Raw genomic sequence first — 27,942 nt, 5'->3', positions numbered from 1 at the left:
AGCTCCCTGTGCATCTGCCTGGCCCACACACAGAGGAAAATACACCTTCTCACCTTTCCCCTTTCTCTCCAGGAGGAAATCACAGCAGCTCATGGCTCCTTAGCTTGTTGGCGTGGCCTCCCCATCTACTGGTTGTGGGGAACTATCATTCCAATTCATCTGAGATCACAGTGAGGATGCCTAGAGAACCTGAGGGAGGAGCTAGCAGGCCTTAGTCTGTAGATCCCATTTTTCATAAGCTGGTGCCACTGGCTCTGAAACCTGCTCTTTCTTTTACATAAGTGATTCCAGACTTCCTTCACCCACCTTATCATGTTGGGCTAAGTCGGCTCCCTTGCTGGACTCTAGTTAATCTTTTGTTTCTTTGGTTTGGAGAGAGAGGGGGGAGATTCATTATTTCCTTTTTTTAAAGATTAATTAATTTACTTATGAGTACTCAGGCTGCTGTACACCTCCATACCAGAAAAGGGCACCAGGTCTCATTATAGATGGTTGTGAGCCACCTCGTGCTTGCTGGGAATTGAGCTCAGGACCTCTAGAAGAGAAGATGGTGTTCTTAACTGCTGAACCATCTCTCCCTTTTGCTTAAGTTTTTATACTGTCTCTAGAGACAAATTTGGGCGTGACCTTTCTTAAAACCAAACAAATGTGACAAATAGCCTGCTTTCAGGGTGCTTAGTACCTTCCACATGTAGTCTGCCTCCCCCTGCCTGGCATTCAAGATCCACCTCTCTGCTCCATGTTTCAGGCAAAATTCCCTTGGAGTAAAGCCCAGGCAAGCTGCACCCCAACTATCATTTCTCTCGCCTATTGAAATTCTCTGAGTCAGGGGCCAGAGTAACTCTTCCTCTCTCCACCACCCCACACTTCCTGATTGACAGACAGATCTAAATGTGGCCCCAGAATGACAATCCTCACGAAGATGTCTACGTCTTGATCCTCAGAACCCCTCAACTTGACGAAAGGAACTAAGCTTGAAGAGCAGTCTGTGTTATTACCATCAGTTATTGACATAGCAGAACTGTCCAGGACTATGCCAGTGATCCACAGCCATCAGAAGGTCTTTGCAAGGGGCAAAGTAGAGGAAAGAGAGGGCCAACGAGAGAAGAAAGTCGCAGAGATGCAGCCGGACAAGGACAGTGCCAGATGGAAGATGCCGGCTGGGTTCACAAGGTGAGGGACTCGAGCACCTACAGAAGCCACACAACACAAGGAAGCGGGGGCTTCCTGGAGTCCTCAGAGGAGCACTACGCTCCAGATTCCACTGGATCTGCTCAGAGAGACCCATCCCAGACTTCTGACTACCAGTCTGCCAGAGACTAAGCGGCTGTTTTAAGCCACTGGGTTTTTGACCACTGGTTTCAGCGGCAGGCAACAGAAATTCATAATAGAGGGGAGCGGACGGATGGACAAACTTCTACTTCTGCATGACAGACACCTCTTTCTTAGCTTCCTCCCAGATCCGACCCTTCTCTTCTAGTCACAGCACCCATGTCAGTCTGAGGAAAACTCCCCTCCCAGCATGGCTAGTTAGTCCCTTACGGCTCAAGCTCCAAGGCTGGGACCCTGGTTTGTCCAATCAGAACGCGAGTCTTCCTGGCCAGTGATTGGTTCAGAAAAGGACCCAAGCCCGTGCCTTCTGCAGCAGCCTGAGGACCCAGAAAGCAAACTTTTGTTTCTCCCTAGAATGTGCTGTTGGGCGGCTCTGCCTCTTCAGCTGCTTTTGTTTGTTTCTTTCTTTCTTTTTTAACTGTCTGCGCCTCTTGGATTCTCTTCCATCACCTCTTCTGAGGGCAGCATCGTTTTCCTGTAGAACCTTCTACAATAAGCATGTGTGTCCAACCCAGCAGCTCAACAAGCCTTTCCCTTCCCCTTGAAAATGCACTTGAGTAGCTGAGATGCCCAGCATGGGCTTGACCTGTGCTGCCACAGGTGGTCTCCTGGCGGGCAGAGACAGCCAACCGCAGCGCCATCCTCCCCAAGGTGACCATTAAACCCTCTGTCCCTTCCTGCTACCCTTAGTTTGACTATTTCCTTCTTCTGGTTGTTTTGGAATTGATTGATTCTTTTTTAGTCACTTAAGAAAGAAACTTCTGTTCTCATCTGAAACCTTTCTTTTTTAACATAAATATTTAATGCCGTGTAGTCCTCTCACGTTACATTAGCCACAGAACCCAGTTTAGATGTGTTTTCATTTCAGTTCAATGAGAAACACCTTCTCACCTCCTTTGGCCCCCCACCCTCAAGCTACTTAGGAGACTGTTCTTTGATTTGTTAATGAGGGCATTTTCTAAATATCCTTTGGTTTTAGAATTCTCATTCAATTCTTTTCTGACATACACTTTCTGCAACTTAAATTTCTTTTGGTATCAGGAGATGCTGGTGTCTCCTGGCAAACCCTGGTGGATGTCCCCCATTTGCTTAGCAAAGCCACTCACGTGCCTTCTCCACTGCTGCCACTGCCTCTGCGTAAGTGTCCCTAGTGTCATCAAATCTAGTTGGCAGAGCACAGCTCCATCTTGGGCCCTTGCTGATTCTGTTTACTTGCCGCATTGATTACAAGGTGAAGGTTATCATCCCACTGTAATTATGGATCTGTCACCTCTTTCCAGCCCAATCAGTATGTGCTTCACATACTTAAAAGTGCTCTTATTAGCTGCCTGCATGCTCAGGATCACAGCTCTTGACTAATTGACCTCTGTTCCCATATAACATCCTTTTTGCCCAGAGACTATGTTCTGAGGTCTGTACTAACTGATAGATGTGGGACTGTTCCCAAGCTCCTTAAGACAGCATTTACCTTCTCTCTCATTGTGTGGTTTAAATGAGAATGGCCCCAATAGGTAATATGTTTGAATGCTTGGTCCTCAGTTAGTGGAACTGTTTAGGAAGGATTAGGAGGTGTGGCCTTGTTGGAGGAGGTGTGTCACTAGGCCCAGCCCTTCTCCTCCCCTCCTCCCTCTGCCTACTGCCTGTGGATTGGGATGTGAAGCTCTCTGCTATTTTTTCAGAACCATGTCTGCCCACCTGCTACAACTGTTCCCACCATGATGGTAATGGATTAACCCTCTAATACTATGAGCAAGCCCCCAATTAAATGCTTTCTCTTGTATGTCGTCTTGATCATGGTGTCTCATCACAGCAATAGAACTAAGGAACACATCTGTATACTTCCACTCCATTTCCACCTGTCTTTCCAGCAAAGCACAGTGCAAGCCTTGCTTTTTCATCCAGTCAGATCATCCCTGCCTTTAAGGTGTTTTATGCAGGTTTAAGATGTTTATGAAAATTTCACTTAATACAGTTATTGATCTAGTAGCAGCTTCCGGATCACCACGTACCGGTTATTTTCTTCCCTCAACACTTCTTTGTTCTGCTCATTTTTAGTATGATTTGAGTGTTCCTTGTGATTTTATTTTGTCTCCACTACTGATGTATTAGTGGCATATGTTGCCAGTTTTTTAAGGACTACCCGGCTTTGAGCAGAGTCCGTGGACAGAAGTCTCACTCTGTCTATAAATAGCATGTGGCAGGAGACTGGGAAGAAGCCTCTGTCTGGAAAAGTGGATCCACAGGATGCTCCAACCTCCTCCCAGAGAAGTTGACAGGGTTTGACTTATATAGAAAAGTGAGAGCCTGCTGTTCAATGAAACAGCTGCTCATGACGCGGAGAAAGAGCAAGCAGTAACAGTGGGGCTCTGACAGCTGCCCAGAGCATTAGGGCCCGTGATGTCACTGGGGGGTGGTGTCACCTTGCCAGCTCCTCCACCTGGCAGGCTGGGCCTAGAGGATAATCCATAGACCTTAGTCATATTGTTCCCTCTGCTCCTCTTGCTAAGAATGCCATGACTGACCCCACCCCTGACCCCAAAGCCTGCCTGGGCATCTGTCATTGGTCTCTGAAGGAGAGTAATGGCTGTTTGCTGCATACCTGACTCTGTACAAGTGAAGCTGGCCAGCTCCATCCATCTCTGAGTGTCGGTGAGCAGAGCCGAGACATGCATAATAACATGCATATTGTCTAGGAAGCTGAGTGTTCAAAGAACGAAGAAAAGTATCAGAGACAGGGGGAAAGATCATTCCCCAGCATCCAATTAATCAGCGAGAGCATTTTTCTTTTTAAGTTGCTGCTAAGATCTCTGAAGAATGTAAAGCTGGATAGGACTGAATGATGGTGGACATCTTCCCCTTCACAAGAGAGTCTGGTACATTAACGCTCCACCCAGACAAAGTCTCACCATCACCCTCAGATACCAAACAAAACTGCTGGAATTCTCAAATGCCCCTCCCTTTCAAGTCACACACTCTTTCTGTCTAATACTTAACTCAAGCACTAACACCCCCAACTCTCTAGTAACAACTGTCAACAAGCACACACACCCTAAGCATACCCAGATGTCCCTCCAAGTTGACTAAGACTGAAATGTCCTCTCCCTCTCCTTTGCCTTTCATGGGAACCTTGAAATGAGGCATAGTTCCTAATTACAATGAGACTTGAGCTGGCCCAGCTAGGATGTGGTCACATGCCCTCTAGTCATGAAGGATGCGAGGCAGGTAGGGTAGCCTATCACACAGCAGAGGAACTGGCCTGAGACCCAACTTCCCGGCCTCCCAGCCTTCCTAAGCCCTGGCCTCTTTTCTATTCCCTCTGCCTCTTGTTCCCCCAACACTCTCTGTCTACTTCCACTCATCCTGAATCAGTTTCTGTTTTCTACTTTCTAAAGCAGTTGTTAACATAAAAACCATGGCAGGTAAGAGACCCTTGGGGAAATTAAGCCTATTTTAGCCTGGTTATCTGGAAGAGCCAGCAGGAGAGCAATTAAAGCCCTCTCTGTGCCATGGGGGAAGTAAGCAACCACTGGCTTGATACTTGAGGAGTAACTCAAGTGGAGTCCCTGTGTCCTGAGGCCTAGCACTCTCTGGAGAGCAGGCTCTGGAGACAGGAAGGGAACATAAAGTGGAAGGAGAATGGGCACTTCTGATGGCAAGAAGCTTCAAGTGTCACCAAGACCCTCAGTTCCCATCTAAAGGCACGGTCACCTAGAAGCCTCCAGAAGCCACGAGATTCACTTCCATTCTTTGCAGAGCAGAGATCACTGAGCACCACATGTGGAGTTTAACACCGGATTCTAATGACTTTGGACTCATTACCTGACCAGGTTGGAAAGTACAGGGTAATTGCAGAGGTGCTGGAGGCCTTGACTGACCCTGATACACTGCAAAGCCAGAATCTGTAAGAATTGGAGGAGTCTTTGTCTGCCAACAACATTAACCAACCTGAGAGATCTGAGCAGATGGGAGTGGAGGATATGAAAGAAGTTCATGGGATCAAAGAAAAGACCATTGAGCTGTACTCAGAAGATACAAGATCCAGGCTCAGCAAGAATAGTCATCACCCAGGCAGCAGCAGAGGCATCTGGAAAAAGTGAGGAACTGGCCGGACCATTGCTTTGCTTCCTATTATTTTGGAGAGGATTCAAAGTATACAGAAGAAATGATGTCCTGCAGCTTCACCTGCACCAATGGCTTTGCCTAGTTGGTACACCTTTTCACTGGCACAGAAAACTCAAGCCTCTTTATCTACCTCCTCTACCTGTATCCGCTGGGGATGGTAGATTCCCTACAAAGAAAAATCCTTCTATGCTATGGGGAAGTAAGAAGCTACAGGCCTGATACTTGAAGAATGCCTCAAGTTGAGCCTGTGTATCCTGGACGTCATTTCCAACTGGAAGTAGAGTGGATACTAGGTAAGTCATTGAGGTGCTCCCACCCATGACTGGAAGATACCCTGACTTCAAGGACTCTCAAGAAGAGGGTCCACACTCTGTCTTCTACGTCATGATGGTTGAGCTCATGCCTTAAGGCTGCATGCAAAACCCAAGGCCATGTTTAAACCATCATGTTTAAAAACCTGATGCTGTGGGATGTCTTTCTGTACTCTGTGAATACATGCTGTTCCTACTGGTTAGTAAATAAAGCTGTTTTGGCCTACAGCAAGAAAGCTTATAGCCAGGCTGGAAATCCAAGTAGAGATACAGAGAGAAGAAGGGCAGAGGAAGAGATGCCAGCCACTGCCCAAGGAGTAGCAAGATGCCAGCAGACCAGTAATGCCACGGTCATGTAGCAACTTATAGATTAATAGAAATGGGTTAAGTAGTAAGAGTTAGCTAGCAAGAAGCTTGAGGCATAGGCCATCCAGTTCATAACTAATATAAGCCTCTGATTATTTTATAAATGTCTGTGGGACTATGGGGCTGGGTAGGACCTGAGAAATATGGGACTGCAGGACCAGGTGGGACCAGAGAAACTTCCCCTACATTTGGCAGCCAACATGGGATGCCATTTATAGGCAGAAGTTTCTATTCAGCCAACAACTCCCAAATACCCAGTAGCCACTTCCCTAATTACCACACAGAAGCTTGTGTTACTCAAAACTGCTTGGCCATTAGCTCAGGGTAATTATTGGCTAGCTTTTACACTTAAATTAACTCATAATTCTTACCTATGTTTAGCCACATGGCTTGGTACCTTTTCTCAGTTCAGCATTATCATCTTGCTTCCTCTGTGTCTGGCTGGTAACGCCTCACTTTGCCCTTTCTCTTCCCAGTATTCTCCTAATCTGCTCGCCCCACCTATACTTCCTCCCTGGCTACTGTCCAGTCAGCATTTTATTAAACCAATTCAAGTGACAAATCTTTAGTTTACAAGAACATTATCCCACAGCAACCTGATATGAATTTTGAACATGTTTAAAGCATACTGGGATCTAAGATCTCTCATTTACTCTTTCTTGCTGCTGCAGAACATAAAGCCACTTTGCAAGCAGAAGCCTGAGCCAGGCAGTTAGGATCTCATACCCTAGGATAGCTGGCCATATGGCCAATCCCACAGGCCAAAGGCAGAATCTCACTTACTGAGATGTAGTATATAGAACCTGCAGTGGGCTAACACATGGCTTTCCTGGGACAGATCAGGTTTCTGGAGTGTGTGACCTTACATTCCCTTTTCAAGCCAGGATAGGACCCCAGCATGCAGAGCTCCTGAGGTTGTTTTGCTGTTCTGTTTCTTTGAGACAGAGTCTCTTAACCCAGGCTAGACAGGAACTCATTATATAATCCAGGATGGCCTCAAACTCATGGAAACCCTCCTATCTTAGGCCCCAAGCCCTGAAAGTACAGATGTAAAACACTATACTGGGCTTGAACTACGAGTTTGAAAATCAGAAAAGCTCTTGACAAACCTGGGACACTCTACGTGGTCACACTAGTCTGTCCTTGACATTGATATTAGCACAACTCCTCCTCTGTGACCCAGGTATCCCAGGCAGCCCCTGCTGGCCCTCTCCCAAAACTCTGCAGCAGCCTGGACTTGGAAAACTACAGACACTAACGTGTAATTTAAGATATTGACTTCCCAGGGCATTAAAAGGTAGGAGTTCAGCAACTTCCTTGAAATTCCTTAGCCACATTCTTTCTAGGAACTCATCAAACATTCACAGGCAGGCAGCATATGACAGGGCATGATGGAGATGCTAACATCTCCTCTCCCCACAAGTTTCCTATTAACTGACTCCTGAGTCACTCAGTCCCTGGAAGGCGGGGAGTGGGTAGACTTACACACAAGTTCCCCCAAGGACCAGGCTGTTATTTACTGCTGAGCAGAATAGCAGAGATTCATTTTGCACTCCATAATACTTCTACCAATAATAGTAATTACAGCTCCATCAACATTACCATTTACGTATGAAATATTATGGCCCGGATGTCTAATTAACATAGTAATTAGACATATTAATGTATCTCCTTCTTCATTTCAAATCCATAATCTCCTCTAATTGCGCCTAATGTACTCAGTTTGAACGGATGCTGATATTTTGAAGTGTAAAATTGTAAGTTACCCCATTAACCAAAATCCAGTGGCAGCAAAATCAAGCTGAATGCAATTATACCTCTTGTCTGTGCTGTTACTAGCCAGTGGGACTGAGGAGGACAAGATATTTTCAACTGTAAATTACCCATGCAGACTGGGACTAGGTATTCACATTTCCTTCCCATGACATGGTTTCACAGAGAGAGATCAGAGACAGCGGCGATTGCAGTCATACCAGTATCAAGCCAGGCAGCTCCAGTCACCAAGCCCTAGCATGAGCACCATTTGGACTCAACAACAAACAGAGTTCCTACAGCCCATAATGAGCCTGGGATCTGGGGGCAGCTGTCTGCGAGCAGAGTCCATCTCCACTCCTCCAAGTCCTACCTCTCATCCCACAGCACGACAAATCCAGACTCAGCACAGGGCCCTCACACTGGAACATGGGCAGCAGCCAGTCCTGATGTCTCACAGCCTCTTGTGTCAGTATCATCCACATTCAACAGATTCCCCCACCAATGGCTGGGAAATGACCAAGTCTCTACAGATGAGGACCCCCAACCAGGCTTTTTCTCAGACTGTTGCGTTACACACGGCTTTGGTTAATGAGAATCCTCCATTATGCGGCAAGAAAATAGAGGTAGGACCTGGTGACTGCAGTACCAAAAGTAACACATGGAAGAATTCAGTTTGCAGGAAAACCCTAAAGCCCGTCCCTCCCTGGGGGAGGCTTCATACAATAATAGAACATGCTCAGGAGAGACTGGAAGCCTTACCATCCTTACCCAGGCTTCATCTAATAAACAAAGTATGGGCAAGGAAAGCCCCCATATACAGCTGGGGAAGGTGGGTGCTATGTAAATGTCCCATAAAGAGTCACGTGCTTTGTGACCTCAGGCCTTGGGGGCTTTACCATCAGCTCACTTATAGTGAGTGAATGAGTCCATTTCCAGTTCTTTCCTCCCTAATAAACTGTCTCCACTTCTTCTAACCCATTGCTCCCAGACACAAGAACCTGGATATTTCTTTTTTTTTTTCTTTCCTGGACTTAAATAGGGCCGTATTCATAGTGAAGGGACATCTTTGTCACCCATGTGTGGAGACAGCCAACATGCCTACAGGGAAAGATGGGATGCAGGCCCCTTATAAGGGCAATGACTTCTATAATCCACAAGGGAAGCTGGGAAGTGTAGTCTTTCAGCAGGAAACTATTCCTAACTCTGGGAGGATATAAAAAAAAGTACAGGGCAGGGCATTATAGCTGTTTTCTGCTAAGAAGAGTCTTTGTCAGAGGGGGTAGTTCTGGGTCCATTGAAGTCATGTAATAGGGAGAGAATCTTAACTTGACCAGCTGTAGTGGATCGAGAAATTGCCATCTTGATTTCCTGAGGAGACTTGGAAAATTAATGCTAGAGTGCTGAAAACAGATGATTTGCTTACAGAGAAAACACGTTTTCTGGAAATGCTCATGGAGGGACAAGAACAGAGGTGAGGGAGACGAGGTGGGACAGTGAGAGGATGTGGGCACAAAATTGATTCAGGGTGACAGTGACTGGTAACTGGTCCCTTCGCCAGGACTTTTCACCAAAACGAGCTAGAAGTATCGGAAAGGTACAGAGCATAAAAGGAAGGGAACAGGAGAAAACAGAGGACTGTTATAAAGAATTGTGTCTGGCCTGGAGTGAAAGGGATGCAGCTCCTTTTTAGCCAGCTTCTCCACAGCATCTAAAAGGTCTTTCTGAGATGCATCAGGAACAAATGAGGTTGTTGTAGGGTGAGACCCATGGGGAGAGCTTACATGGAGCATTTTGTTTGTGTAGAGGAAGTTCAGCAAATAAACAGGTAAAAGACAGGGTGAGAATGTAAGTGTGAGGATAATAAGGAAGATGGGGTGATCTTGGGGAGGAGCCAGGAATTTTCTTCTGGTCCCCTCTCAAATCAGTTAGGATCTGTTGGCCTGGAAGCAGCATTATCCAAGAAGGGCATAGATGCCATCCTTAGCAGTAGTCAGAGCTGGTCCTTTTTAATTGTGGAGTACTTCAGCAGTTGAGGAGTCCGTCCAGCTGGTCCTGAAGGATGTTAAGCTGATCTGAGCTGGTGAGAGAGAGAAGTTAATGGATGCAAAGGAGCCAGTCCAGCTGTTTTGGTTCTGAGTCCCATAAACAACGTCCAGACTGAAAAGAAGAGGGATGAATTGGATGGCCCATTAGTTCACCTTCCAGAGGTCACCCAAATAGCTTTTAGGAGTTTGGGGGGGGGCACTGATCTCTCCATGACTGCTCCAAGGCTGACAGAAGGGTGCTGAGGAGAGCAACAGTTAGTGCCTCAGAAGCTAGTCCACCCAAGGGGCCATGTTAAAACTTAACAGTTGGCAAAAATTCAAACCATCAGTCAGTAGGTAGTAACTATACACCTTTGTGGGGAACTTAAGTGACAAAGTTACATGAGAAAAACTTTGACATCAACATTAACATGAATCACTATAACATAAGGTTAAATATAAAGTTAACATAAGGTACAACTGGCTGGAGCATGGACCAGAGCCCTGTAGCAGGATAAGGTGACTATAATTAACAGTTTGTTTACATCAGACTCCTGCATAAGGAACAAGCACCCGGAAGCCTTGTAAAAGAAGTCAGCTTAAGTTAGTATATAAGGAATATATCTGAACAGAAAGTGTCGATGAGATATGTCTTGTTTTCTTACATAATGAACTTTGATGTTTATTTTAAATATTAACAATAGCAGCTGTAACTTAATGAACAAAAAACCCAAATTTTCTCAAGTAAAACACAATTGTTGGTTAGAAACAATTTGATAAGGAGACTATTACTTTAAATGGTCATATCTAGTATTTGAAAACATGACAATATATATTTTTGTTAATATCATATTGTTATACCTATATTCCAAAAGACAGTTTAATTCTAAGTTGTGTTTCCCCAAAAGAAATAATTTTTAATTTCCAATTTAAACATACTCCCAGAGACAGTGACTGCCTTACTTCCCCAACAGGCGGTTCTTCAGAACACTCCAGAACATCCTAAGTTACTGCCTGAATGACTGCCACATCAAGAGTAAATGTTCCATTTTGTAAAGTTTGCTACAATTAAGCCCATTAACAGAGCCTTTTAAAAATTCTCCATGACATTTTCACTCCATATACTCAACCAACAGATGAGAGCAGTCAGTCATGTCAAACCTGTAATAAATAATTTATATCAAAGACTGAATTGACAAAGAAGTCTACATCCAACTCTTGACTCCTACTGATGGGCAAATCCCTAGGTCACCATCTACTGACAGCAGGAAGCATGTTTTTTCAAATCTATTTAAAAATAGATCGATTGTTGAGAAGCATAATTTGTAAAGCAAGATAAGCAAGTTAAATGAGTTTTAACAAATATTGGCTTTGGGGGTGTTTTAGAAAAATGTACAAGCATCATGACCACAAGGTTCTGTGACAGGGAGAAGGGAAGCAAAACAGAGCAGGGCAGAAGACACTTTGCTCTAGAAGACAACTGGGAAGTGAACCATTTCCCATAGAGCTTACAGACGGTGAGGTGTTAACTCTAAATTCTCCCTCCTTTGCCTTGGTTCTGTGGACTATCTTTAAAGCTTTTGCTGAAACTTTAACTTTCTGTATCTTAGGATTTTAAGTTTACTAAGTGTGATTTGAAAAGGACGTACAGATTGTTTTAATTTGCTATAACATACCATGTGTGTAACTTGGATTCAACTCATGTTTAGGGAAAGGGTGTGTGCCTTTGGGGCTCACCTTAGATCCAGTGACCTGCTGCCATCTTGGCTGAGGACCTAGGCTCACCTTGGAGTAAATAACAGACACATAGCTTGCCACCATCTTGGCAGGTAATTAACTCATCAGGATAGAAGCATGGTGTGTGACTTTATCTCCACCTTGGGTAAGGTGACCACATGGTATAAATCAACTACTAAGACAGTACCCATAAAACAACTAGAGCCATTGAGCCATCTGCTTATCATTGTATCTCCCTTTTATTAGACTACAGAGGCAAAACCAGGCCTCCAAGATGGATTGTTTTATTTTATTTTCCTACATTAAGGAGGCAACAGCAGGTCTCCAAGATGTTTTGGATTAAGATGGATTTTTGTATGGTGATTTTTATCCTTATCTATATTGCCTGAGGAGAAAGTCTGGTTCCCAGGAAATGACTGTTCCTTCTTGGGAGAGGGAGGAGCAGTTTCCATCACAGGGAAATTGTTCCTGCTTAGATGATGAGCTCATCACATGGAGATCCATTTGTGAGGGTCCATTGTTCCTGGAATCCAAGGTGACTTCAGGTTTAGGGCAATGACTGGTACTGTGGGATGTCTTTCTGTATGCTGTGAATATGTGTGGCTCCCATTGGATAATAAATAAAGCTGTTTTGGCCTATGGCAAGAAAGCTTACATCCAGGTGGGAAATCCAAGCAGAGATAAAGAGAGAAGAAGGGCGGAGTTGGAGTGACTTGAGCTGCCACAGGAGCAATAAGATGTCAGCAGACCGGGAACATCAGGGCCATGTGGCAACATACAGATGAATAGAAATGGGTTAATTGAAGATGAAAGGGCCAGCTAGCAAGAAGCTAAAGCCATAGGTCATACAGTTTGTAATTAATATAAGGCTCTGAGTGATTATTTTATAAGTGCATGCAGGACTGTGGGTAGAAGAGATTTGTCCAAACCTCAGGGCTGCACAGGACCAGAGAAACTTCCAGCTACAGACTGGCAACTGATCCACTCAGGTGGATCAGAAGCTTGTAAAAGCTGACTTCCAATGCCCCTGCAAATCTTAACAGATATTCCTTAAATGATTAACATACCAATATGCAAAGCAGAACAGAGATGTAACCCAAAGTAAAGGAGACAAGTACAAAATGAAGGCAGGGCTGCCAGCCTTTTGTCTGCTTCTAGTTACCTTGCAGGCCCAAGGGAAGAGCCCGCACTCTTAGCTAAGCAGCCCCTAAGTCCATGTACACAGAGAATGCAAAGATGCCGGGCCCAGAAGAGTTCAAGAAAACCATGTTGGGGGAAGGCCACTGTGGTTGTTCGAATGAAAATGGCCCCCATAGGCTCATAGGGAGTGGTGTGGTTGTATTGTGTTCCCCAAAATATTGTGCACCCAAATAAACTTATCTGAGGTCAGGGCACAGAACAGCCACTAGATACAGAGGCTAGAAGATGGTGCCACTCACACCTTTAATCCTAGCATTCCAGAGGCACAGATCTGTCTGGATCTCTGTGAGTTCAAAGCCACATTGGAAACAGCCAGGCATGATGACACATGCCTTTAATCCCAGAAGAGAGCCTTTAATCCCAGGAAGTGATGTCAGAAAGCAGAAATTTATATAAGGCGTGAAAACCAGGAACTAGAAGCTTTTGCTGGTTAAGCTTTTAGGCTTTGGAGCAGCACAGTTCAGCTGAGAGGCATCCAGTCTGAGGAACAGGATCAGCTGAGGAACTGGCAAGATGAGGACGCTGTGTCTTGTTCTGCTTCTCTGATCTTCCAGCATTCACCCCAATACCAGGCCCTGAGTTTGTTTTATTAATAAGACTCTTTAAGATTCCTAATACAGAGTGGCACTGTTTGAAAGGATTAGGAGGTATAGCCTTATTGGAGAAAGTATGTCACTGGCTTTGAGGTTTCAGAAACCCATGCCAGGTCCCGGAGCTTTGGCTTGTCTTCCTGCTGCCTGCAGATCTGGATGTAGAACTTTCAAGCCACTTCTCCAGCACCATGTCAGACTGCATACTACCATGCTTCCTGCCATGATGACACTGGACTAAACCTCTGAAACTGTAAGTAAGCCTCAATTAAATGTTTTCCTGTAGACCACCAACTCATAAAAAATATGGCACAGAGACTTATTATTAATTATAAAAGTTTGGCCTATAGCTTAGGCTTGCCTCTTATAACTTAAACCATTTCTATTCACCTGTGTGTTGCTACATGACTTGTGGCTTTTACCTCTCCTCCTGCATGTCTTGCTCCCTCTGCATCCACTTCACAACCCTGCCTTTTTTCTTCCCCAAGACCTCTCTGTCTTCAGAAGTCCTGCCTAACCTCTTCCTGTCTAGCTATTGGCCATTCAGCTCTTTTATTGAACCAATCATAGTGACACATCTTCACACAGTGCAAAGAAATGTTCCCTAATATTTTCCTTTATGAGAGTTGTCTTGGTCATGGTGTCTTTTCACAGCAATAGAACAGTCACTAAGACTGCGGAACTGGCTGCTGGTCATAGGACCACACAGCTGGGCTTCCTTTCTAAGCCTTAGTTTCCTTGTCTGAAATGTGGAGGGCAGAATAAAAGGTCTGTAAAGTCCAGTTTGGTCACCATCTCAGCAGCCAGTTTACCTCTGCATTCTTTCCTGCCTAGCTAGGGCCATTTGTTCTAGGTGAAGCTAGCCCTCTATAGTAGGGCTCTGAATGTAATTGTCCCCATAATCTCATAGGGAGTGACACTATAAGGAGATTTGGCCTTGTTGGAATAAGTATGGCCTTGTTGAAGAAAGTGTGTCACTGTGGGGGTGGACTCTGAGGTTTCCTATGCTCAGGATCTCACCCAGTGTCTCAGTCAACATCCTGTTGCCTACAAGATGTAGGACTCTCAGATATGTCAGCCTGCTTGTCGCCATGCTCTCCACCATGATGATAATGGACTGAACCTCTGAAACTGTAAGCCACCCCAATTAAATGTTTTCTTTGTAAGAGTTGCTATGGTCATGGTGCCTCTTCACAGCAATAGAAACCCTAAGACACCCTCCTATACTGAAGCCTTGCCACCTGTGATGGAGTGTGCTTTCAGTGGCTTGTGATGGTAGTTTAATTATCAACTTGATGCAACCTAAAATCATCTGGGAAGAGAGTCTCAATAAGAGATTGTATAGATCAGGTTAGCCTGTGGCATGGATTGGTTGTTAAATGATATAGGAAGACCCTGCCTGAGTCTGGTGGCACCATTCCCCAGTTTGGGGCCTGAACAGCATAAAAGTAGAGAAAGCAGGCTGAGCAGTCAGCATATGTATGTGTTTGTTTCCCTTTGCTCTTGACCGTGGACGTGTCATGACCAACTATTTCAAGTGCCTTCCTTGACTTCCCCAATGACGACAGACTGTAAACTGGAATCATGAGCTAAAATCAACCCTTTTTTTATCTAAGCTGCTTTTAGCTGGGGCATATCATCATAGTTAGAGAATTAAATTAGGACATGGTCCATACTGGGGTGTATTTCCTGCCTTCCTTGTGGACTGCCCCATCTCTTCTGCACTGTCATCGACCACTGGAAGGAGTCAGAGCCCGGAGCAATCTCAGCACAGTCTTGGGAAGGAGGGGTGGACTGTCTATTACCTTCACTGCTGGTCATTTCCCTGGGCCTCTAAGACCCCCACCCCACCGCTCCATTAAACAGCCAGCATGGTGCTAATGAAATGCCAGTGCTCTGAGTCTAACAACTGATGTGAGGAAGAGGCATTTCATCCTCCAATTAGAAGCTGATTTCCAGTGTTCCACCCTGTTCTTCATTACCATCACCTCTTTAATTAATTTAGCATCTTTCAACTAGCAGTTACTGAATTGCCTAAGCAGAAACAGAAAATTGAACTGGAGCCTGCTCCCAGCACAAGGTGAGCAGGCCTCTGGAGCACCTGGAAGTTATTTGGTTATTTGAATCAGAAACCATTTATCTGACATTTAGCTTAAATAGCAATTAGTCAGGGAAAAAAGACAAAGCCACTTCGAAGAGGTTCACAGGCCCTAGGCCAAGTGCAGGGAAACACTTCCTAAGCCTTGCCTTGCACTTCAGCAGGAAGCCTTAATTAGTTTCCAGGGGACTCCCACCTGCTGCTTGCCTTTCAGGGAGAAATCCTGTGGCCCTTCTCCATTGCTTACCTAGGAGGCTCGATTCCACCTTTGTTTAGATCAACAGTTCTTCAAGGCCCAACTCAAAAAAGCACATCCCAGCTCCCAGAAAGCCTCAAGCTGCCAAAGGTGCGCCTTGTTCCACCTGGGCCTCACCTACTATGTGTTCTGACCTGGGATCCCAGGGCCCATTTAAACACAAGTCCTAAAATGTCTGCCAGCCCCAAATCCTCCATTTAGAGTGGCCTTCCTAGCAGCAGTCCATACCCAACACCCCAAAAGCAAGCACACACTAACACCCCCAAAAGCAAGCACACACCTTTGACCTTTTTATGTCTGTAAGAAGAGATAGAGGGAGAGAAAGAAGAGGAGGAGGAGGGGCAATAAGAGTGAGGAAGAGAGGGAAGGGGAGGTAAAGGGGAAGGGAAGGGAAAGGAGGAAGAAGAAGAAGAAGAAGAAGAAGAAGAAGAAGAAGAAGAAGAAGAAGAAGAAGAAGAAGAAGAAGAAGAAGAAGCTACTGACCTCAGTGATTCAGTCTGGCTCTTCTCTTGAGGACACTTATAATAGCCTCTCGTACAATAAAACCTGTGAAGCTGTGAAGTGTCCATGCTTTCCTGTGACACCATTAAAGCCTGTGCAGTCTGCCCCCTCACTGGGTCACTGCCTGTGAAGCAGTCTGTGGATTTAGCACTTCCCTGATAGAAGCCTGTAGCTGACTGCTAGTGTTTGGAGACCAAGAATTTGAGAAGTTAAGGAGGGCAGGTAAACTGCTGCTCTCGGGAGGGATCAAGGCTGCACCATTGCGGCCAGAGTAGGTCCCATGTCACATCTCTGGAAAAGCCTGTGCAAGGAGCCTGAACTAGTCCAGGTCAACATAGTGCTGTCCCTGAGTTCCCCTAAATGAAGTGCTGTCCCTTGCCATCAGATAAGGGAGAGGTAGTGTCCTTGGAGTCATGAGAGTGTTAGAATAAGTATGCATCAGCCATAGCATTCAACATCAGCACCAGCATAGTAACCACATATCAGTACCCAGCACCAATGCTTCATATCAGCATCACCAGCAGACTCTCACATAATCTCTTTGGTCATCATCAGTATTATCATTCAGAACTGAAACCAGTATCAAGATGCCCTAGACACCTCATTGGGTATGGAACGAAAGAGACATGCCATTCCATCTTCAATCAGCCTAGTGGCTCTCCACCTGGAGGGCAGCTAAGGATCCCCTAGAAACTATTCAGACTCTGGATGTGGGGTCTCTACTCCAGAGATTCTGATTCATGTGTTTTGGGAGAGGGCCAGATATGAGAAGCATGGGTATCTCTCCTGGCACGCTCAGAACAGGGCCCTGCTGAAAACTTCTCAAGGCAAAGCCAACTGCCTCTCAACCTAGCATGAAAAGCAGGGTGTCTACTGAGAAAACCTCTATGTGTTTCTGTCCCACACCTGGAAAATCAGTTCTTAATCATGCTACAAAAATCCTACTATCCAGGGCTGCAAAGGCAATAAACAACCTCACACCAACCCCAAGGACCAGGACCACAGCAATGGTAAAGACAGACAAGGTCTCTAGTTTCTCCACATCTGCCTATGAATTACACCGTGTGACTGACTCTGAGTGGGACAATGGTATAAACCAACTCTGCACAGAGAATGTGAACATCAGTATGGAATCCCCATGTTCTCCTCAGGTCCCATGTTGACTGTTGACAGAGGATTTCAAGGTCCAAGGGACAACAGAGCCACCTGCCTGGGTCCACAGTGAGACGTAAGAGCTGCTCCTGGCCTGTATCAGCCTTGGAGTGTGAACACATATGCAGACACATCACTGGTTTCCACCAGCTGAGAACCAGGGGCTTCTGTGTCCTTGGCAAGTCCTCCTGTGCTCACACTTACCCTCTTGACCAAATGTTAGCCAGCTGCAAAGGTATCTTAGTTACTTTTCTATTTCTGTGGCAAAATACCATGACCAAGGTATAAAAGGAAGTATTTACTTGGGTTTGTAGTATCAAAGGGTTAGAGTCCATGATGGCTGAGTGAAGGAATGGTAGCAGGAACCACTGAGCACTCACATCTTGGTGCACAGACATGAAGCAGAGAGCACCCTGGAAATGTTAGGAAGCTTTTGAAGCCTCAACACCTATCCCTATAACAACACTGTACCCCCTGATCCTTCTCAAACAGTTCTACCACCTGGGAACCAAGTATTCAAACACATGAGCCTCCGGGGGCCAGTCTCACTCAGACCACCATGTGAAGTTTCACGGGTATGCTTAAAGTAGCTGTCCCACTGAATGGTAAGTCACTTCATATTAAGAGGCCTGCCAAAGGTCACAAATTGTCCCTGATTTAAGTATGTTGGCCTCTGGCAAGGACAAGTTCTCCTAGACACCCAGACACCGCTGGCTTCCTGTTCTCTCCCATCATGACTCTGGGTATGAGTCTGGGCCTGTGTGATAAGTGCCCGGATCCCTCTGTGCTGAAGACAGATTAAGCTGTAGGCCAACGATACTCTTCCAAAGTCAACGCAGAGCATATCTGTCAGTGTTCAATTATCCACGCTAAGCTTTGCTCGCCAAAGGCGGGCAGCGTACTTACGCCACAAACAATAGCAAAATGATTTCTCTACAGAATTTTTGAGACAGTTTCGCTATGTATCCCTGGATGTACTGGAACTATCTATGCAGATCAGTTTGACCTTGAAGTCACAGAGATTCTCCTGCCTCTGCCTTGTATGTGCTGGGATTAAAGGTGTGCACCACCACACCCAGTGACTTTGTGCAGGTTTTGCTAAGAGGTCCCCCTTAACCAGCTCTCTATCCTAGAGGGTAAACTCCTAAATGCTTTCAGTTTGGGACATTTAAGGTTGATTCCCTTTGTTACGAAGTAGATGTGATGCATCCCAATTTTAGATTAGCAGCTAATACAAAATGTATTTTTTATGTATCTAGTTGTTATGACTTAAATATAAAATGACCCCCAAGTCTTGCATGTTGAAGGCTTGGGCCCCAGCTGGTGGTGTTACTGAGAAGTTATTTGGGGTGGTTAGAAAGATGGTTGGGGGGGTGCTAGAAAGATAGCTTAACATTTAAAAGCACCCCCTACTTCTACAGAGGACTCAAGTACCCACACTAGGAGAGTCACAGCCATCTGTAACTCCAGCTCCAGAGGGTCTGGTGCCCTCTTCTGGTCTCCATAGGCACCTGTACTCATGAGCACATACCCACCTGTACACACACAATTTAAAAATATTTGTATTTTTAAAGCAGTTATCAGACCTGAGGACTCTGGCTTAGACAATGAGATTCTTGTGTAGGTCATTTTTGATGGCACTATTGGGAGATATGGGAATTAGGAATTAGGACTAATCAGAAGAGGTAGGTCCTTGGGGTATACTTTTGAAAGCTATAGCTTGCCTTCATAGCATACCCAACACCCCTGTGTGTCTCTATCTCTCCTTCTTCCCTCTCTCCCTCCTTTCTTAGCACACCTTTGTCTTTGTCTCTCTGTCTCTCCCACCCCCCACTCTTCCTGGCTGCCATGGTATTTCTGTCACAGACTTAAACAATGGAGCTAGCATCTACCAAAAACTCCGAGGCCAAAAGTCTTTAACTCATTCCCCTCCAGTGTCCTGTCACCATGGCAGGAAGGTGACTAACAATTTATCAAGCACTTTATCAGATACATAGAAATTCTGATCTTCATCAGAAGCCAGATGCAAGCAAGACAACACAGAAGTGCCCTCTTAAAGTAGGGCCTTGTCTAGTCCAGGAGTCAGGAGACCTGATCACTCTGCTGTGGGGAAATATGGGCCTCTGCCTCCGGTACCCCGTGCAGATGAGTCCTTCACTTGGCCTTCAGCGTTTGGGAGCCCTGACTTTCACAACGTCCTATGATGTAGGAGACAGAATCCTCAACCTTGAAGAGGCTTGTGCACTTGGGGAATGGACAACAAACAGAGACGTGAGCTGCAGGGAAGCATGATAGACAGCAGGGTGTACCAAGGAGGGAAAATCAAGCAGGAAGGAAAGCTAGAAAGGAAGTGGGAGGGAGGGGCACTCGTCTGTGGACACATGGGGACGTTCTCTTTTGCACACTCCCTGAAGATAGGTCCACTCCTGTTCCTGGAGCTGTGTCCACTGGCCACCTCCCTTCCTCCCTGAACCATATAAAACTCTGGGGCCTGGTTCAGCCACTCTTGAAGTTTCCTTGTTGTCTGGCTGCAGGGAACATCTTCTCTCCACCCCCTTCCCCAGCTCCTTGTTCCTCCCTATACTTCTGGATGTCCCTTTGACATCCCTGGCTCAACATTTCTGCTATGCATGACCCCTGCACACTGTGTGTCCTCAGCACTTACCTCAGACATACCCTTGCTTCCTTCATGGTCTCACCCTCCTATACTGCTTTGCCCAACTCCCAGAGCCAGCAGGTTCTGGAGCATCCATGCATTAAGTCATGCACTAAGCTGGGCTCTTATTCTGGTGAAGCCCTCCCAGAGATGGAGGCCTTTCCCAAGACTGGCTAATTCCTAGAGCCAATGGCCACTAGAGCCCCTTGTCATGTGCAAAACAACCAGTCCCTGGTCCACAGCCCCAGCCACCTCCTCAGCGAGCTCTCATTCAGGGCCATTGTCTCCCTATCTACTCAAGGGCAGCTCTGTGCCTCAGAGCCCACTAAAATGACCGAGGCTCCCAATTGTAAGTCTCTCCATTCTATCCCCACAGAGATTACTTCTGCCTCTGAACCAATCCTGAGGTTCCCGTATGGGGCTTCCTCAGTGTGACACACACCTCTTCAGAACTGTGAGTCTGAGCTATCTTTTCGGCAGCCACAGCCTCCTGATCACTTTACTTCTTCACACCACTGTAGTAATAAAACTTACTGTAGTGGGTAGCCATTCCAGCCTTGGCCTGGAAGTTCCAACCCCCATTGAGGCTTCGGTAACGGTCACACCTACAAGGCAGGGCCAAGAGAGGATGCTGAAGACTCAGGATCCAAATTAGAAGGATCTCTTTGGTGCCCAGACCCTGCATGCTGGAGGTAGACTGAGCAGAGTTCTCCAGAGAACACCACCAGACTGCACCATACCTTTGCCAGACCCTACAGTCTACCTATCCCTTCATTTGTAAGTTACGCCACAAAAGAAACCTCCCTTTTAACTACATGGAATGGCCTTAATAATTTCACCAATAACTTACATTGGTTACTAGATGTCAGGTCGACACCACCATCAGTTAAGATGGCTACTCTCACATGATGGTGCTCTGTGTTTATATATATACATATATATATGTAGGCTGATGCATCTGGAGGACTTGGTTGGATAGTATCTCTGCTGCATAAGGCTCTGATCCCCATGGGCTAGCCTGGGCTTCTTTTTCTAAGACAGAAGATCAGAGATTTTAGCACCTTTGAGAATCGGATGTCTTCCATGAGTGTGTTATATGAGAAAAATAGATAGACACATTTGCAGCTTTCTAGGAGTAACCAATAAATTCATAGGCTACATCAGTTTTGTTGTCAGCAATTTTCCAAGTAGTCCCAGTTTCCCATGACAGCTGTGTTAGTATTCTGGCCCGCCCATTGGGGACCCTCGCTGTGAATCCTGATGTAAAGCCTACTTTAAGAAAAAACTCCCCCCCCTTTTTTCTCTCTATTCCCATGAGGTTTTCTCTCTCTCTCTCTCTCTCTCTCTCTCTCTCTCTCTCTCTCTCTCTCTCTCTCTCTCCCTACCTCCCTCTTTCTCTCTCCCCTCTCTCTTCTCCCCACCAAATAAAACTTCACCAAGTGCTGTCTGCCTGGCTTCTTTGCCGCTCACCTGTTGTGAGGCTCCTCCCGCAGGCCATATTGTAACAAGCTGGCCATTGGTGGACTTGGCTTCCTTTATTCCACACTTAATTACTGGTACTCTCAGGTCACGTTAACACTTCACCAAAATGCATAAATATTCAAGTTATAAAATGGCTAAGGGTTAAAGAGGCTGTAGTGTTCAAAGAGTTTTGCTTCCAGTCAGGGTCTATAGGGGACCATCGAAGGAATCTTAGAACCAGGATGCAGATATGGATCTGGAATGGGCTGAGTGATGGGCAGGAGAAAATGCTCAAACTGTAGTCCAGGGGCAGAGGCAGCAGTCCTTTGCTCTGGCAGCTTTCCTAGAAAAGTCTGGTGATATGTGACCCAGGCAACCAGTTAGAATGCCTGAACATGTGAGTCTCGGGGTGCTCCTTCTCTATGGTTCCAGGTGAGGGGGTTCCGTCTGGCATGGTTGATAAGCTCATGTGGCCAGTGGTTTGGCATCTTTTTAGGTGTTATTAGATGTTGGCAAAGCTTCTAAGTCTGTACCACCTGCTGTGATGGCAGATGGCGGCTGTTTACTCATATAAATAAGACATAGACTCGTTCTTTCTTGGCATTCACACTCAGAACACAGAAACACTGGTCAAAATTGCTACATTCTCAAATGGAGTCATCTAGGCTGTGCCCAGCCGGAACATTGATGTTCCATAGAACAAGGGTGACCTGAATCCAGCCCCACATGGTCTCCTCAATGTCACACAGTTACTTCAGCATTTTAAGGGTCACAGTGAGTCACATGGTGCCAATGTCAGGCTGTGCCCTGCTCTAAATTACTTTATATTGTCTAAACAGTGGTTTTTTTTTCAGGCTGGACCTTGGCCTGAAAGATTCCAATTTATAAGTAGTTTTTTACTCCATTTTGAGGATGGAAGATGACTGCACTTCTGATACATGCATCAAGGACCAACAGGCAGAGAACCTGGGCTTGCAGCTCAGCTCAACTGTCTGCTCTTGATGTCTGACCATTCACCTGCTTGCCCATCTGGACCTGGTCCTACCCTTTCATCTCTGCCACTGGTTACGTCTTTGTTCTCCTTCTCCTGTGGCCTGATCTGTACAGCAGTAGCTTCTTCACTGGTTTAAGGTCCTTATCAATACAGACTGCAATACAATGAGTTTGGATCATCCCACTTCTGAACCTGTTGAACTCTGCCACAGCCTCTTTAGCTAGCATTTATTCTGCACTTACCACTATATAGACAGAGATGTAAATGAGACAATGAATGGATGGATGGATAGATGGATGGATAGATAGTTAGAAACTTAGCAGGTACTATGTTATATGTGGTATGAGAGTTAATATTAGTAATTACAATTGGTATAAAAGAACCTGTATTCACCTCAGCCAGGCTTCTGAGGTAGGCAGGATTATCTGGCAAATTATTGCCATTGAAATCATAGCACTTTATGGTATAGCACACACATGATACAAGACCAGCCAGACTCTGGGTTAGAGAGTTTATTCCACCTCTGTTCACAGAACAGAGAAAATCATAGCTAAGGAGGGGGCACTATTGTCGCCAAAGCCCCTGGAGTGTATCAACACACTCTGAGCTTTGCTCTCACACTAACTGAGTCAGCTTCCACTGTTTGTTCTTGTGGGGGCTCCAACCCTCCTGTGGTCCAGACACCAGGATCCCTGTCATCTCTCTCATCCCACCTCACTTCACACCCCCAGTTACTCTTGTGGGTTCCATGGAGACAGCAGACTGTGTTGCTCTATGCTGTATGAACTGTCACCTTCCAGCTTCAGCCTAATCCTAAATTCCATTTTCTAAAGCAACAGTCAGCATCCTGCACACAAACTCTTTCCTGATAGGATACTGAGTGGTGTTCACAACTAACACTAGAAAGATATTAATGTAGTAAAATTTCCTTGGGTTTAAAGTAGGTATGGATGGATGCTGTCCTGGGGTTCTCTGAGGATGATGAGGACTGGTACTGTGCACTTGGCCATAAGCACCTCACCTAGGGTCTCTAGGGATGAGGGGCTGCCAAGAGGCTGCTGGTTCCAAGAGAGAAGAGCTAACAGTCTGTCAGCTGCCTTCAGCCTGAGATCCTTGTCTCCTAAATGTGGGCCAAGCCAGAGTCTGTCCTCCAGTTCTTGTCTTGGACAATGACCCCTTTTGGTACAGGGCTTATCTGCCAGACTACCAGGCTATGCTACTCAGACACTCCCTCCAAGGGATCAGTCAGGACACTGTAGCTGATACCATTGGGGTTGGTTATCCATGCACATAATAGGCATTTGAATTTCATTCCACTGTCACCTCCAAGCCCCATCGGGCTCTGTTTTCCATATGTGTCACCTGTAAAGAGAGTCCTATCATTTCTGCACACAGCATACTGGGGGAGCAATAGGCATGGTGCCAGAAGGACAGTAGTCTGTTGTGGATATCGCTCTGTGTTAATAAAGTTCTGATTGGCCAGTGGCCAGGCAGGAAGTATAGGCGGGGGGACAAAGAGAAGAGAATTCTGGGAGGAGCATTAACCAGACTCAGTCCTGTTACCTACATGGGCATCCAGCCCCATCTCCCACTGGCTTTAAAGAGAATGAATAAGTGTGTCTGAGATTCATGTAGCTTCTTTGATAACAAATGACAACTAGCTGGATGGTTTGCACAAAAGAGCCCAACTTCTAACATTCCTATAGACTTGAAATCCAACATTAGGGTTTCTGCAGAGCCACGGTCCCCCTGGGAGTGCTTGATAAAGATCCTTACTTGCCTCTTAGCCCCTGACCACTGCCAGCATTCACTGGCTTGAGATAGCATCATTCCAACATATTCCATGAGGATCTCTCCATATAACATCCCCCCATCTATGTGGGTCACAGCATATAAGAACAGCAGCTGTGTTCTGTTAAAAGTACACCTGCTCTAACTGCTCCATCTTAAATGTCGATGTAGAAAAAGAAAATCTGCAAAGAGCCTGTTTCTAAATAAGGTCACATTCATGCATGCCAGAAACTAGAATGTCAACATTGGTTGTGGAGAGGGACACAGCCTAACCTACAGGGGAGGGCTGCGGAATGACAGGCAATGTCTCAAAACAGTGTGAAGACTGTGATGTGGGTGCTGGCAAATGTCAGAGCACTCCTCTGTCTGGCCTACTCCCTGTCAGAAGCCTCCTCCTGCAGCCCTGGAGAAAGTCTGGGGAGCCAGGTAAGTTCTCATCCTGAAAGAGCCAGGTTTAGAGGAGTATTTCTTCTTTTTGCTAGTAAGACATGGGGCAGGGGAAACAACAACAAAAAGTACCTTTGCTCAGGAGCTCCAGGAACTGCTAATGAAGCTGAAGAACCCAACCCTTCACTGTTTTTCATATGGCTAGAAATATGTATTTTAAAATAACCACAGCATTAGTGTGGATTCTTTTTAATCACCCCCAATAGAAATAGTCCCTTTTTAAAGCGTCACCACTCCATTTGAATACACACACACACACACACACACACACACACACACACACACCACACACACACACTCACTCACTCACTCATATCAGCCCCTACAGGGAATGTGGTAAAGAGACCACTGTAAACACATAACACCAGGAAACAACAAGATACTCTCTTACTGAAGTCTAGCAAAGGAATAAATTGAGAGCCATCCAATCCTGGCTTCTCTGGAGTGTCTAATGAAGAAATTGATAAGCTCACCTCTGGCTTCCATGCTATAAACCAAAAAGCAAATGAACAAGTTCTCTAAAGAGTTCAATTGAGCTTTATATCAAGAGCATTAAAGTCCAGTGTCTATATAGAAAAATGTCAACACCAGTTTTCAGAAGAGGAATGAGACATCAATGTGTCAGAAAAAATTACATCTCTAAGTCCCTGATAAAAAAAGACATGATAAAAATGATGAGGATGCTGTTTTTTGAATTGTCTTTGCTAAATGTTCTCAGCAATTGGATAAGAATGGATCAACATACTCTTACTAGACCCATCTCTTGTTCTAAGGGTCAGGGCTTGGTTCCCCCAGTTGTCAAAGATCCAATCATAGACATTTTATTGACAAACCACAACTTAAACAAAGGCCTAGAGAAATCTTGCTAAGATGGTCTTTGAAATTCACAGGTATTTTCAAGTTGGTATGAATAATTCAACAGGTAAAAGTTATATTTAAGTCAAATAACTCAGTTATAGAGTAAAACTAAAATCATATAAGGTAGAGAGAGACACCAACTAAACAGGAAGTAAAGACAGAATCAGACCAAGATGGCGGTTCAGAGAAAGGAAGAGAGAGGGTGTGAGAAGAGGGCTAGAAGATAACAAGTACAGTGTTCAGAGGAGTGATGCTCAGCTTGGGATGAACTTGGAAACCAGACCAAGTTAAGACAGCAGTTAACTAAATCACACAGCACACAGGCCAACTGTACCTGACCAAGCCCACTAGCACTTAAGAAGTGAGAGCGTCTGCGCACTGCTCTATATTGCAGAGATAAGTCACAGCCAGGCTCTCCTGCTGTCCCATTTCAGCTAAATGAAGCATCAGGAGATGGTAAGAGAGGTTGTGTGAGAGTAAATAGTCCACAGAGTGATGAAAGGCTAATATAAAACCCATTCATTCTGTTGTTTATCACATTTGACAAGAAATTGAATGCTATGAAACAGAAATTGTCACAAAAGAAACACATTTCATTAGAGGGAAGAAGCTTAACACATCCCTAGAACAACTCATCTGCCCATTTTCAATTTCTACTGAGATCTTTGCAGAAGTTATAGTGAGAGAGAAGGAACAAATTTGGAGTTTCACTAAATTACGAGATTGGGAGGGGAGCAAGTGGGTAAAACTTGACAGGGAGACATCATATGCAACAGAGGCCAATGGGAGACACAATAAACCATCCACAGACTCAGCCCTCAGAAGACATCAGAATGAGATATTTACCCAAATAGTTCAGGGAGGCAGGAACTTTGCAAATTAAAGGACACAGGATAATGAGGAAACAGGGTCATATGACATTTGTTAAAGCTTCATTGCCAAGGCCACTGCACCACTGCTCAGAAAAGGGACAGCAGACTGTACTGTAACTGAGAAAGGTTCTATTTGCCAGGAGATTAGATGTAGATTTGCACCCAAATTGTCTCTTAAGACAAATTCCAATTTTCACCAAGTATTTCAGGAGAGAAATCCCACAAAACACCAAGGTGGAACCTTAGTCAAATTCAGATGCCAGGATTTGGGAACCCAAACCATCAGGATTTACAAAGTGTTGTCCTTAGAAAACACAGGATCACAGAATGCTCACAAGTTGCAAGGAATTTGCTCTTAAATTGTGTTTGGTAAACTGAAACTGTGATAACTAAAAAAGAAAAAAAGAAAAGAAAAGAAAAAACCTGTCCCCCAGACTTCTTATAAAACAATGGAATGCATGGATCAGCAACAAAGCCATTGGTAAATCGAGAAGGGGCCTAAGGTGCCTGCCAGCCAACCAGGCTCTTACAATATCGTGTTGCACAACACCTCCAACACACAGCTGATGCTGCAGCTCTCCTGCTGCCAGAATTCTGCAACATGTTATCTTGTTACTCCAAGTACCCATCCCACTAAAGAAGAACACCCCATAGTCTGCATTTTCCAAAGAGGGACAAACACTTCTCAGGCACCGTCAGGCTCAAGTCGACGCCTTGCCCCAAGTTCTCGGTGTGTGTCCTGGGGGACCAGCAACACTGCGATGAGGCCAAGGCCGTGGACATCCCCCACATGGACATCGAGGTGCTCAAGAAGCTTAATAAGAACAAGAAGCTGGTCAAAAAGCTAGCCAAGAAGTATGATGCCTTTTTGGCCTCAGAGTCTCTGATCAAGCAGATCCCTCGTATCCTGGGCCCAGGCCTCAACAAGGCTGGCAAGTTCCCTTCCCTGCTGACACACAATGAAAACATGGTGGCCAAAGTCGATGAGATGAAATCCACAATCAAGTTCCAGATGAAGAAGGTGCTGTGTCTGGCTGTTGCTGTTGGCCATGTGAAGATGACTGATGATGAGCTGGTCTACAACATCCACCTGGCTGTCAATTTCTTGGTGTCCTTGCTCAAGAAGAACTGGCAAAATGTCCGGGCTTTGTACATCAAGAGCACCATGGGCAAGCCCCAGCGTCTGTACTAGGATGCTCCAATAAACCTTAGTGCTACTGTAGAAAAAAAAAACAACAACAACAACAATGGAAGACAAGAAACTCCAAAAATGGTTGGTAGGTTGGTTGACTATTTAGTTGGTTGACTATTTAGTTGGTTGATTATTTAATTGGTTGGTAGATTGGTTGGTTGGCTAATTGGTAGACGAGTTGGTAGAAAATTTGTTTATTGGCTGATTGGTTATTTGGTATATAGGTT

At 45.4% G+C, this 27,942-nt stretch overlaps 1 protein-coding gene across 1 annotated transcript; it reads left to right on the top strand.

Annotated features, from left to right (window-relative positions):
• Positions 1-1,033: 1,033 nt before the first annotated feature.
• Positions 1,034-27,715, top strand: LOC118577449 (60S ribosomal protein L10a-like). Its single transcript, XM_036177621.1, has 2 exons — positions 1,034-1,173; positions 27,163-27,715. The coding sequence occupies exons 1-2, from the start codon at positions 1,034-1,036 to the stop codon at positions 27,713-27,715; spliced, it is 693 nt and encodes a 230-aa protein (XP_036033514.1).
• The last annotated feature ends 227 nt before the right edge of the window (positions 27,716-27,942 follow it).

This window comes from Onychomys torridus, chromosome 1 (genome assembly GCF_903995425.1).
Source record: "Onychomys torridus chromosome 1, mOncTor1.1, whole genome shotgun sequence".
NCBI classification, from domain to species: domain Eukaryota; kingdom Metazoa; phylum Chordata; class Mammalia; order Rodentia; family Cricetidae; genus Onychomys; species Onychomys torridus.
The sequence above is the reverse complement of the archived record's forward strand: the minus strand, read 5'-3'. Positions and strand labels throughout refer to the sequence as shown.

Coding starts and splice junctions, on each gene's coding strand:
- LOC118577449 (XM_036177621.1), top strand. CDS start 1,034: ATGCCAGTGATCCACAGCCATCAGAAGGTCTTTGCAAGGGGCAAAGTA. Junction 1,174..27,162: donor ATGCCGGCTGGGTTCACAAG/GTGAGGGACTCG, acceptor ATCCCACTAAAG/AAGAACACCCCATAGTCTGC.